General features: G+C 37.2%; 1 protein-coding gene across 3 annotated transcripts in view; it reads right to left on the reverse strand.

Annotated features, from left to right (window-relative positions):
• GABRA5 (gamma-aminobutyric acid type A receptor subunit alpha5) overlaps positions 1-14,185 on the reverse strand; it is a 123,278-nt gene that overhangs the window by 80,712 nt on the left and 28,381 nt on the right. For all 3 annotated transcript variants that reach the window (XM_042460929.1, XM_042460931.1, XM_042460930.1), the window contains exons 4-5: positions 11,673-11,740; positions 11,217-11,437 (exon numbers count right to left, since the gene is read on the reverse strand). In XM_042460929.1, coding sequence (XP_042316863.1) covers positions 11,217-11,437; positions 11,673-11,740 — 289 coding nt within the window. The remainder of the gene's footprint in view (positions 1-11,216; positions 11,438-11,672; positions 11,741-14,185) is intronic.

The raw sequence follows: 14,185 nt of genomic DNA on the forward strand, positions 1-14,185 counted from the left end.
ATTTTTACACTACATAAATACTGGGACAATTGTCCTCTTAATTCCTGGTCTTAAGGAGCCCTGGTGGCACAGTGGTTAAATGCCAGTTCTGCAGCCACATGGTTGTGAGTTTGATCCCAGGGCTCCAAGTTTGACTCAGCTTTCCATCCTTTCGTAGGTCAGTAAAATGAGTACCCAGTTTGTTGGGGACAATTAGCTTACAGATTGTAATTACTTTCAGACTATAAGTATAAGGACCATAAGAAACATAAATGAATTTTGTGTTTAGATTTGAGTTCCATCTCCAAGATATTGTATTATATATGTATATGTAAATACAGGTATTCCAAAATCCAAAGAAATCCAAAATACTTCTGGTCTCAAACATTTTGGATGAGAGAGACTCAACCTGTACTATGGAAGTAAAGATTCCATTGGCACCAGTGTGAAATGTTCTCCTAGTGCAAATAGGTGGTGTGGGGCCCTGCTTCATATCTGGACTACCATATAGGGGAGCTACACCCTAGTTTTAATTCCATTCACCTTCCATCCAGCCCTTCCCTTACACCAGCTATTTAATTTTTACAAAAACCAGTAAACTAAGGATTAAAGAAGCATTAGATTTACGTTAGTCCTTATATCCATGGCAGAGGTAAGTATGGGGATAGCATGTCTGTGAGTGAAAGACCAAGAGTGTTGACTTCCTCAGAGTCAAACAATACTTATAGACTTATTATATAAAACTGGAAGCCTAAGAAACCCGCTCCTTTATTATTAGTGGTCTAATGTTTATGGACAGGATTTGGTGAAAATATAAGTACCACTGCCTAGTTTGTTGTGAGTTTGGAATTTGTTTTACCATGTTGGAATAATAGATATAAATGTTAGAATTCAAGTGTTAGAGTTAATTTAATGAATTTAAACCAACAGCCTAAATCTGGTCACAATATACCATCGCCTGCCCATGTGATCCTATAAACTAGTGCCTAAAAACTGATGTTAGAGGGGTTCTCAGACTTGCAGAATCAGTTTCTGAGTCAAATAAAGGGAGAGACACTGTGAGGAAGGATCGCTCTTTGAGGTTCTTCTGGATTCCACCATTCTATTATGAGATGCCCACTGTGTGATCCTGCCCAATGTGATTAATCTCTAGCTTTTGATACATTAATGATTAATCTCAGACATTATCAGCCATTATCTGGGTTCTATCTTTGTCCAATCCTTTTTCTTGACTGGGTATGGGAGGCTGTTTCCCCTCATACAGTATATACTTATGTATATACTTGTATATGCATTTTTATTTTTACTTTAATTTTCATAAATGTCTTCAAAGTATAACATAAAAATTATAAAAATGCAGGCATACATCAGTTAGCAAAACCCCTGACAAAGATTCTCCCTTTTACAAAGTTTTTTATGACTCCCAACTCCTTTCCTTTACTCCTCAAGCTCTATCAGATAGATATTTTTAAGAAGCATACTGAACAAGGGTTGAGAAAAAGCAGAATTGTAGAGTTAGCTTGCAGCAATGTATCTGCAATAAACAGTGTGGTAGAGCTTGAGCTGGAAAAGAATGGGATTCCGCTGTAGTCAATCATACTGTAGCCTTTGTGTGCCTGCCTACAACAGATAAGGGAAACAGCAGCCGCAGCAGCTTCCGGAATCCCTTACTAAACATGCATGAATGGCAAAGAGAAGAGAAAAGGAGAAAACAGACAAACTATTCTCATCAGTGACCCCCAGCAGGCCAAAAACAAAAATGCAAAGATCTATAAGAATTTCACCCAAAATGGAAATAGTAAGAAAAGTGGAGGTGGGTGAAAGAAAAGTGATCTCTGGATGTATTTTGGGAGAAGCCTGTAAGTGGTTTCTAGAAGGTTCAAAATATTTGTCTTAGCTTATGCAAAGCTCACCTGACCTAGTTGTTTTCATTTCACAAACATGCATTCTTAACTTTGGATAAAAAGATTGCTGAAACATGCTGAACTTGTTTTTACTGCTTTTAGAACCCATCCCTATTCTTTCCATATTATCTCTGTCTTTTTTTTCCTTTATTTTAATTTTCCATAGCTTAAATTTACAACAATACATATTCACTAAATAACATATTTGATTCTAACTATCCCACTTATATCTATGTATTTATTATTTCCTATTTCATACCCATATGTCTTTCTCTATATCTAATGTTCTTTCCCAAAGCAATATTACAGGGAGCCATTCACTTTTCCATTCATTTATAGGTCTATTGTTTAGCAATTTTGTTAATCTGTCCATTTCTTTCATTTCTTGCAATTTGTTGATCCATTCTTCCAGTAAAAGAGGTTTTTTGCTTTTCCAGTTTTGTGCAATGATTAATCTTGCCGCCGTCACTAAATACAACAGAACTCTCCAATATTTTTTTACAATTCCTGTTTCTAGTTTAGGTATCATATTTAATAGATAAAATTCTGGTAGCATTTGAAACTTACACTCAAACAACTTTTGTATTTCTACATGTATTTTGCACCAGAATTTGTTGACTTTGCTACATGTCCACCACATATGGAATAGTGAACCCTCCCTCTTCTTACAGTTCCAGCATTTTACTTTCTGTGTTTTATAAATCTTTTTGATTTTAACAGGGGTGAGATACCACCTATTCAGTATTTTTACCTGATTTTCTTTCAAAGCTTGTGAGGCTGTAAATTTACTCGTTCTTTTCCAGGAGTTTTGCCATTCTTCATAATCAATTGAATGTCCTAAGTCTTGGGCCCAGCGGATCATGTTTTCTTTTATTATCTCTTTTTCTAAAGCTCTTTTCAGTAGCACCTTATAGAACTTAGATATTTCTTTTTTATCTTGATTCCACCAGATTATATCTAATTCATTTACTATTGTTTCAATACCCCTTTTTTTAACGTCTTCTTTAAATTTCAATTTAATCTGAGTGTATTCAAACCAGTTTATTTCATAGTTCTCTTCATTTATTTCCTTCCACTCTTTCAGGCGCAATTTCCCTTTCCTTTCTATTTTTGTTAAATCTCTATATGTCAGCCATTTCTGTTCTCTATTCCATTTCATACCAAAAGCTTCTTGGACTGATGTCCACAAAGGCAGTTTATTATTATAAAACCCTTTATTCATCTTGTCCCATATTGATAGAAGTGCTTTTCTAATAGGATGGTTCAAAAAACCTTTTGCTTCTGATTTTACTTGATCTTTGTAAAAGAGATGAGCATGCCATCCTTTTTCCAAATCTGCCCCCTCAAGGCTCAGTAGATCAGTATTTTCTAGTTTTACCCATTCTTTTAACCATATTAATTTACTGGCCCACATGTATAGTTTTAAGTCGGGCATTGCACATCCCCCTCTTTCTTTACTATCTTTTAGCACTTCCCACTTTATTCTTGATTTCCCTCCCTTCCAAACAAACTTTCTCAACTCCTTTTCCCATTGTTCTATAACACCTGTCCTTATTATAATTGGAAGATTGTTAAAAAGAAATAAAAACTTAGGAAGGATGGCCATTTTAATAAACGCAATTCTACCTAAAATAGAAAAATTTAGCTTGTTCCCCTTTAGTAAATCATTCCGTATTTCCTTCCACTTTGATTTGTAATTATTCTCAAATAATCTTAAGTTGTTGCTTGTTAACCATATGCCCAGATACTTTACTTTCTTTACTATCTTACAGCCTATCTTGTTTGATATTTTTTCTTCCTCTTCCTTGCTTAAATTCTTAACTAAAATGTTTGTTTTATCTTTATTAATCCTCAGACCCGCAAATTTACCGAATTCCTTTAAGTCATGCATTAAATGTTCAACTCCTTTTGTTGGATTTTCCACAATCGCTACCATATCGTCCGCGAAGGCTAGTATTTTCTTCTCGTTTCCCTTTGTTCTAACCCCTTTGATTTTATCATTATTCCTAATGATATTCAATAAAGTCTCTATTGTGTTGATAAAGAGCAATGGGGAGAGAGGACACCCCTGTCTTGTCCCCTTGCTTATTCTGAATTTCTCTGATTTTTGGCCATTTATTCTTACTCTGGCGCTTTGATACCTGTAGATTTGTTCAATATATCCTATAAATCTAGTACCAAAATTCATTCTTTTTAGGACCCCAATCTTATTTCTCTTCTTATTATAAAACTCTAAAATGTTCATTATTGTTCTTATATTGTCTTTAGCTTGACGCTTTGGAAGAAAGCCACTCTGTTCTTTCTTTATTATATGGTTCAAGATAGATTTAAGTCTTTCTGCTATTATAGAAGAGAAAATTTTGTAATCTACGTTTAAGAGTGATATTGGTCTGTAATTTTGCACTAAAAGATTGTCTTTACCTTCTTTTGGGATCATGATAATAGTAGCTTCTTCCCACGATGTTGGAATTTTTTGATCTGCTAATGTGTTGAACAATTTCTGTATTGGTTTTGCTAATTCTTCCTTGAAGATCTTGTAGAATTTGGCTGTAAACCCATCGGGTCCTGGAGCCTTTGCCTCTTTTAGGTTCTTGATTGCCTGCATGATCTCTTCCTTGCTTATAGAATTGCCTAATTGTTCTCTTTGAGCTTTGGAGATTGTTCTTATATCACATTTATCTAAGAAGGACTCTAAACCTTTTGCTGATTCCCCAGGCAATTCCTCCTCCTTATAAAGATTTCGGTAATATTCCTCAAAAGCCTTAATTATAACCTCTTGTTTATTTGTTACTGACCCTTTATGATTAATTTCTTCTATTATATTTGTTTTTTTGCCAATCTTTAATTTTTTAGCTAGCACTTTGCTTATCTTATTTGCATGTTCAAATTGTACTTGTTTTGATCTCTTCATTTCTATTGCTAATTCCTCAGTTATATCTGTTTGCATTTCTTTCTGTAACATTTTTATTTTATTATTTAGTTTTTTGTTTTGTGGCTGCATCCTTAACTCCTCTTCAGTTTTTTTCAGTTCTGCTTGTAGCTTATTCACTTTTAATTGTTTAGCTTTCCGTATCTCGCTAGCTCTTTGTATTAATAAACCCCTGAATACTACCTTGCTGGCGTCCCAGATTGTTTGTATCGGCATGTCATTCTTATCATTTTCCTCAAAAAAAAGGGTAATTTCCTTTCTTATTCTTTGAACAAAAGTTTCATCATTTAAAATGTTTTCATTTAATCTCCATTCCCACTTCCGTGATTGCATTTTATGTATATAAAGTTCAATAAGATTGTGATCTGATAGCGATCTGGGTTCAATCTCCATTTTATCTATGCTAGTAAACAGATCCCTGGAGACCATAAACATATCTATCCTAGAGTATGATAGATGACAATCAGAGAAGAAAGTGAAACCTTTTTTATCACCATATAACTTTGGCCAAACATCAATCAGATCTTGATCCTCCATTAATTCTTTAGCACTTTTAGGGAGCTTTCCTTGGTTAAGCCCGATAGTTTTCCCAGATTTCCTATCCCTGCTTGGTTTGATAACACCATTGAAATCACCTGCAATGATCACATTTCTTTTATTAAGTTTGGACAATTCCGTATTTAATATTTGATAAAAATTTGATTTCCTATCCGTAGGGGCATAAATGTTCGCTATATACAATCTCTGTCTTTGAAACCAAATTTTCTTTATAGCAACCCTATCATGGGTTTTTCTTCACAGAATTGGTTCAGATGGGATTTTTCCCTTGCCTTTCTCTGAGGCTGAAAGAGTGTGGCTTGCCCAAGGTCACCAGTGAGTCTGCTTGGCCAAGCAGAGATTCGAGCCCTGGCCTCCCCAACATTTTACACCACACTAGCTCAACTGAGGTATGCCTGTACTCTAGTTCTCAGAAATAGAAAAAGTCCATTCTGAGTTGTATCAATAACATAAGAATTATCATAGGATCCACTTAATGATCATTGAGTGACATTGCAGAGGAGGGATAGGGGGTTGCACTTCATCCTTGAAGAAATTCAACCTGCGTTTCATGACGGCAGAATAGTTCTGGTACAGGACTTGTCCCAGTTGGCTTTAGATGACTTTTGAATTAGGGAAAGATTTCTCATGCTCTTTGATGTGAGAGGCTTCTTATTCTCAGGCATTACAAGGTCTTTGTCAATTTGCACAATGATTTATGCATGTGAAGATAAGGTACTTGTTGATCTACATTCTCCCCATCACATTTTGCAACCTGACGTTTTACTGCTATCAGCTATTTCCCAATGGACAAACCAGTGCAGAGTGAACATGTTTATTTTGCCAGTGAAAATATCACAGGAACACTTCTGATGAAAGAAATGCTGTTCTTTCTGTGGCACAGCTCTGCTGAAGTATTTTTATATGATTATGTATTACTAAGGGATTTCATGATCTAAACCTGAGACTGTGAAAAAGACAACAGCCTGACAGAAACTTATCAAGAACAATGTCTGTACACACACCTATGTGTGTGGCTCCTCTTTGCACATAGAAATGCTCAAAAGCAGAAACTATCCTGTTTATTTTGTGATGCCCAAAATACCTATTCCTAACTACTACCACCACTGGAGTTCTTCCATTCATATGGCTGCTAAATTTGCCAACATGATGGCAGAAACAGATAAAAAAGGGTGGTTATATTCAAATAAAATAATGTGGCTACATTATTTCTTTTATTTTTCATTAGTGTTTGCCCTTTCAAACAATGCTCACACTTTCTTTACAAGACAAAGTCTTGCTTCTAGGTCTCCAATTTTACTTGTAAAAAAGTGTTTCTAAAAAAGGAAAACATCAATCTAAAGAAGAAGAAGAAGAAATGAAATTTACATATTACACATTGATTTAAAGATCAAAACCTGTTGGGTTTCCCCCCATTGTCAGTACCATGGCTATGACAACTTCAGCCATCATGGGGTACCAAAGAAATAGGAAACCCAAGATGATGGAGGGGGCTGTACATACAGCCTTTGGGAAACGTTTTGTTCATTACTTCTCCAAGAGGTTCACAACACTTTGGTCAGCCTATTCCGCATACTTTATGAGCTCACCCAACTAAAGGGCTGAGCATAAGACATCAAGGTAGTGTCTTTCAGGTTTCCTTTACTCCTGAACACAGGGACTGGAAGCAGCCACAAGCCTGGATTCAGAGAGGAGGATGAAATCACCAGTGCAAGTTGTTTAATATGCCTTCAAAGTTGGACAGGGCATAACAGATCCTTGCATCTGACTAAAAGCTATCTCCCTCATCAGATCCCCAGCTTTTGGATTCTTATGGCCAAAGTCCAACAGCAAGTCCCAACTACCCATTGAATTAACAGCTGGATGGAAGGTCAAGGGGTGTGTAACTCCCATTGATTCAGTAGGCTTAATCTAGTTGAATTTATTCCTATGCCTGACCACCAGGGATGTAGTTAAATATGGTGAGTATGCCTAGCATCTGCAGGGCCCATCTACCCTAAACAAGACACTCCTTCTATCTTAAAAATCTTTTTTAAAAATATGTGAGTTTTTATTGTGTGCCTTCCAGTTGTTTCCATCTTATGGTGATCCTAAGGCGAACCTACAGTGGTGTTTTCTTGACAAGATTTGTTTAGAGGAGGTTTGCCTTTGCCTCCCATTGAGGCTGAGAGAGTGTGACTTGCTTAAAGTCATGCAGTGGGTTTCCATGGCTCAACAGGGAATCAAACCCTGAGTTCCAGAGCCATAGTTCAGTGCTCAAAGCACTAAACCACACTGGCTCTCAAAATATGTGAGCAGTACTAGCAAATTTCAGCTCATTTTTCTTTTTTCGTGTCTAAATATATCATCTCATTAAGACCTTCCTCACAGGACACATAAAAATGAGATATGGTATACCTTGACAAACATAATGTTTCCTACTCAGTGGGTAGAAATCAACAAATAAAATGATACTTCTAAAATCTTCCTTAACCAAACTTTGTCCCCACTTATTCGTTCCTCTCCCATCCCAATTCACAATTTTTACTGTTTTGAATAATGTGATTTTATTTCTAAAAAGGAACTCATGTAGCAGGAATCCTCCAGTGCTTCATTTTTCATTTCCAAATTTTGAAGTGGGCATACAACATTTATCACAGATTTCAGTTCGTTCAGTTGGTTTGTATCTTTCCTTCCACTACAATAGCAATATACGTGCATTCATAATACTGCAAGAATGCACTTTTCCGCATAAAAATGATTGAAGCAGCGCATTGTGTGTTACATGGGATATTCATGTGGCTCCGAATCCATATTTTAAAGAAAATCTTGAAATCGTTGTTCCTTTACTCCTGAACACAGGGACTGGAAGTGGCCACAAGCCTGGATTCAGACAGGAGGTGTTTCATTGATCTACATATGTGCATTGATGTAGCACTGCAAAAGAGCAACTCTGACTATATATATCAATGTAGAATATTTTTCTATTATATGGTGATTTGCTGATCTTCATTTGCACTTTTGTGTTTTGATAAAACATTGTAAGAAAATCGCAAGTACATAATATGCATTAAGAATTTTTGCTTGGCTATCTACCAGTGTTTTTGAGGGCATTGGTGAAACACTGCAAGAAAGCAACTTTAATTCAATTTCTTCAACTCAGGATTCTTGGGGCATTTCATGGACATACATGTGACAATACATGGGGGAGGGAAATGTAAGTGAACTGCACATGCTGTGAGTATGTGAATTCATGTTAGACTAATTCCAGTTAACTAGAATTCAGGAACATAGCCAGAGTGGATTATGCTAATGATAAAGAAATGGGGTAAAGGAAGTTCTCAGTTCACCATTCTTTAGGGATAATCTACTAGGTTTTCATTTGGTTCACCTTCTGATAATTTCCCCCAAATTTGTGAATATATTTATAGATATTTTTATAAATATAAGGAAGGAAAGAACTAATAAAATAAAATAAAATATGTAGGACAAAGCAAAACTGTTTACTCACAGGATCCTCCTTGTAATAATTACATAGTAGATGGGTGCAATATGGCTAGTCCATGCTATACCTGCTGAATTTGAGTGGTGGAGACAGTCTGAGAAAATTTCAGCAACTTGCTTCCTGCATTTCACAATGATGTCCTCTGTGTGACTTTAAAAAGAGTCTTGCAAAGAAATTTTACCATTTTAACTAAGTAAATATGTGTCAAGATACGGGAAAGTGGAAAAATGGGAAGAGAAACCTTCTCCCACTGTTTCTTCTCCCTAAAATATGAAAAAGCTCTTAAATGTTCTCATCTCCAGGACCTTCATGTCTCTGTGTAGGAACCCTGAACAAATAAAAGGAACCCAGCCTTAAGCACACAGGTTCTGCATGATTATTCCCCTATTCTCTGACTGCCTTTCTGGGAGAAAGGCAGCATAGAAAATAAATAAATAAATAAATAAATAAATAAATAAATAAATAAATCTGATCACAAACAGTAAATCCCTAAAACCTTATTATCACCCCATTAATTTCTCAGAACAAGAAAGATCTACTGATTATTCCTGCTGCTTTGGAGGCTTCTCTCCTCTTCAGAAGAAAGTCACATACTTGTCTTTCCTTCTATTGCTCTCTACTATTTCAATGATGGACAAACAGATTCACAAATTCATTTATTATTAATCATATAAAATTATGTATAAATCAGATCAGAATGATCAACAGACACTCCATACTACAAGGTTTTGTGGTAGAACTCAATTGTACTTAATAGTACTTAATAAGCTCTACAGCATTTGCAGGTGTTCCAAGCACTTTATATGTGTTATCTAATTATTATCCTCACAATAATGTTTGTGAGCATTTTACAGGGAATGAAGGAGATCAAATTGATATGATGTATTGCTTATAGACACCTAATAAATTAATAGTAGTGTTGACATTCAAACCTGGGACGTCCTGATTTGTAACTCAGTCTTGGGTCATTTCACACTACAGAATTCCAGTGCTATGATTTCACTTTAATTGCCGTGCCAACATCCTATGTAATCCACAGGTTTGGTTTACAGTTAGATGAGGAATTAAGATCTTACTGGCTGAAAATTCTAAATGCACCTCCCTTGACTACAAATCCCAGGATTCCATGAGATGTTGCCATGGAAATTGAAATAAAATCATAGGGCTTTAATTGTATACTGCAAAACAGTTCTTAGCCATTATGCTATCTATACCAGTTCTTACTGAGTCATTGTCAGATCCTAGAAAAGTTACACTTTGGGCTACAACTACCAGAATTCCCCAACCCTCACAGCTGCCTTGCTCCATGTGGGATTCTAAGAATTATTTTCCAAAAAGGAACTTCTCTGAGATCTTCCAGTGACGGCAGCTATCAAAATTTCCAGGATAGAAAGGAAACCACAAATGGAGGACTTGTATAATGCCATGTAAACTCAGAAGGATGAGAGAAGATGTTGGCATTAATGGAGTGGCAATGCCAACATAGTACAGAAGAATACATTACAAGCCAGGGACCAAACTATAAGAGTTTGGACTCAATTCGCAATGATTTCAGGAAAGACAAGGACAACTTGTAAGTGCACTAGTACAAGTCAATCCAATTCCAAAGTTTGCCACCAACTCTCATTACTCAGCTTTTGTGGATATTTGTACATGATATTTGTAGGTGACATGTTCTTTCCCACCTTTCCAATTATCCTTTGAATTTCTGCCTACCTGATCAGGTTCTCTATGAGATTTATATTCCCTCTTAATTATTACAGAACATTTAGTTGCAACGAAAGACAAAATGACCAAGCCACCATCAACACCATCAGAATCACCAAAACCTTGAAATATACCATTGTCAATCAAATTCACAAAGACTAAATCCAAGCACTTGTCATATTGGAAAAGGTATCTGCTAAAATAATGCCTCCCACCTACCCCATCTATATTCCCTCTTTCATTAAGTTAGAATTGCCAAAAAATAATTTAAAAAAACCACAAGCAAACCCTATGCTTTGATCATTCATGATGTATCAAACAAGTGACAGATTCAGCTTTCTGGCTTAGATCAAAATCAGTGACAAATTCTTAAAATGGCAATGTGCTGGGTGTTTTTCTGAAGGGGGATAGTCTGAATCATTTGCTCTTCACAGAATATCTTTTTTCTAAAAAAAAAAAATTCAGCATTGTTCAGAAGCTGTACGTTAATTGCTAGTTGTAAAGGGTGATTATGCTTCCCACTTTCTTTTGATATTCTCATAAATATATGTAAAAGACTTTTCCTTCTGACTCCCTTGTGAAGAACACAGGGCACCACAAATGGGAGCTTAACACAGATGAAGAATCAAAAGAAATCAACATGCAACATCCTCACCTCATTGTATACAGAAGGGTCCCATCATCCTTAAGGCGTAGAAGCTTGTTAGGAGTGGTCATGTTGTGAGCGATAGATTTTTTACCATTATGGAAGAAAGTGTCTGGAGTCCAAATCTTGCTGGCAAGGAGATTGTTAAGAGGGAGGCGTTCCATTGGGCCTTTAAATCGAAGCCTTTCATCTTTCCAGCTTTGTCGGAAAAAAACATCAATGGTATATTCCTGGTATAAAACAAAGACAAACTGTGTAAGCTCCACAGCTCCCATAAGAGTAAAGGGGTCTTCCAAAGAGTATGGAAAAGTTACTCTTTTCAGCTACAGCTCAGAAATCTCCAGCCAAAACAAACATAGACTCTGGAAGATACACTCCCAAATACAACTTTTCTGAGCTCTGTGCTTCTAGGTTATCCCAGCAGTGACAGCAAGAGATACGTTGAATCTTTGTAAAGCAACTCACCATTTCGGTGTCTGACACAGGACCAAAACTGGTGACATAAATGTCTGTTTTCACCTCAGTTATTCGCTCTGCAGCAAAAGAAATGCAAACAGTAAATCAGCAGCTGGCTGCTATATCAAGAAGCAATTTTAAGAACTTACATGGGAGCACCTAGTCTTATCACTGTCATGAAACTAAATAGCTCTCAAAAAGGGGTGGATGACCTACAGCCTTTGGGCTAATTTCAAAAGCCTTCCACCAATGTAGCTCTGGGAAGAGTAATTTCCTGCAACCTACTGTGTGGGAAGAAAAACAGAAAGGGAAAGGGAAGGAAATAGGGAAGGAAGTGGGAGTTAAAGATCAGGGACTAGAAGAAACAAAGTAAAAAGGGGTGATCTCTGTTCATATTGGTTCTGGCCTCTTCCACCACCTCTACTACATAGTGTCCATCAGAGTATGTCTGAGATAAAGAAGCTCTTGAGAGAAAAAATGTTCCTCATTAAGTTATTCGTTACAGTTATCTCTCACTTTTCCTCCAATGAGCTCAAAGTGAAGGATATCACTTTCCTCTTCCTCATTTTATGAGGTTCTCTGAGATAAAGTGACTGGCCGAAAGTCACCCAATGAGTTTCATGCCTCAGTAGGAACCAGAACCTAGATCTCTCAAGTCCCAGCCTAACACACTAAAGCACTGGCTTTCACTACCTTTCCCCATCCTGCTCTATAAGCTAAGTCAGCTTTGTCCTGACTTCTCCTGTATCAGAGGCACTTAATCATATCATATAAAGCTACCCAGGCTCTGAGTGAACAATGGTCTTATCACATTTATAATAAATATAACACCTACTCCCTTGCTGGTGCAAAATATATGTTGCAAAACATCATAAATAATGGAATGTGGTTTTGAATTACATCTCCCTGAGTCCCTCAGGCAGCATGGGCATTGGCTATGCTGACTGTGAAATTGTAGGAACTGTCGTCAAAACAGTAACATGGACAGTTACGAATGTGTAACCTAGAGTTATGCACTCGTGACAGTTCCGTATTCACCATCTTTATGTAGCCTGCAGTTTAGAGGATACATAGAGATTGTAAGAGTCCACAAATCCTCACCTACCAGGCTGTAGCTGCTATGATTGATGAAGATCTGTACTGCTGTCAACCAGGTGGCAATCAATCTCCACCACAAAGGAGAATTGTGATAGGGGGTTAGCTGCTGCCTGTCACAATAGAGATTGCTCACAGAGAGAGTGCGGATGTTAGTTGTTTTCTGATCAACAGGAAACAGACCCACATCTGCTTCAGTGGCTACTACCCAACAAGTGAGGATTGGAGGGATCAGGACAGGAGGTACTGTGTAGGATCACAATTACACAGTTACATATTTGTAACTCCTGAAGTAAGATTCCAACTAACATTTCTAAGCTCTGGGAAACATGGCTAACATAGAAGAGTTGTTGTTGTTGTTGTTGTTGTTGTTGTTGTTGTTATTATCATTATTATTATTATTAAGCTTTATTTATATGACACTGTAAATTTACACAATGCTGTACATGCAATCTTTTTAATTAGAGCTCTGCATTTCAGTGGAAACAAACTCATATCCCTAAACACAGGAATGGATCTGCAGCTTCTGAGTACATGAGTTACTTTGGCCTGATTTAAATGGGCCTTTGTGCTGCCCCTGTCATGTGCTAGGGGTTGGCTGAGGATGTAGCATCCATACCGGTCTCACCCCTAGCACGTGACGTGGGCGTCAAAACGGCGGCCCCCTGTACACACGGGAGCTACTGTTTTGACACAACGGACACATAGCGTCCGCACATCCCGGCGCCTTTGTGACACCGCAAGTGCACCATTGGCACCTTGTGGCGTCACAAAGGCGCCACAAGAAGAACCTGATTTTTGCAGGTTCTTTTTGTTTTGCGGCGGAGCCATGTGGTTTGTCCGCTGCAGCTCCCTCATGGAGCAAACCAGGGCGGCGGGAGAACACCCTTTTTGGGAGGTCTGTATCCCGCCTTTGACTTCTATCTGTGCATAAAGAGATGCAACCAGAGAGTGACCCTTCCAAATAAATTAAGAGAGATGTTTTCGAGGACAAGTAAACTATGTATCCAAATACGTATCCCAGTACTATACTTTACTGGAGTGGCATACAGTGTTTCGGTATGACAAACGTATGACATGTGCGGTAGTTGTTTGTGTGGCTTTGAGAAGACATGAATGGTAAACTATAAGATTTAACAGAGTGCAAAGTTTACAAGTTTTGCTACATTTATTAGTATTCATGGAATTCTTTGAAAGACTTGCTGGTTTACGTCCTCCAAGATCTGGTCTAATTAGAGAGTTACATGATTTTTCAGCAAAGCTTACAGCGTATTCATTGATGTTTCCCAGAATAACAGCTTCATAATAATTTCTAGGCCATTAATGAACTCGAGTTTTTGCCAGCTAGTTAGATGCACAGCCATTCTCTACTTCTGAAATTCTGGAAGCTTGTTTTTATTCTTGGAACTGAAGGCCATGCAACATAC

This window comes from Sceloporus undulatus, chromosome 3, assembly GCF_019175285.1.
Source record: "Sceloporus undulatus isolate JIND9_A2432 ecotype Alabama chromosome 3, SceUnd_v1.1, whole genome shotgun sequence".
In the NCBI taxonomy this organism is placed as follows: Eukaryota; Metazoa; Chordata; class Lepidosauria; order Squamata; family Phrynosomatidae; genus Sceloporus; species Sceloporus undulatus.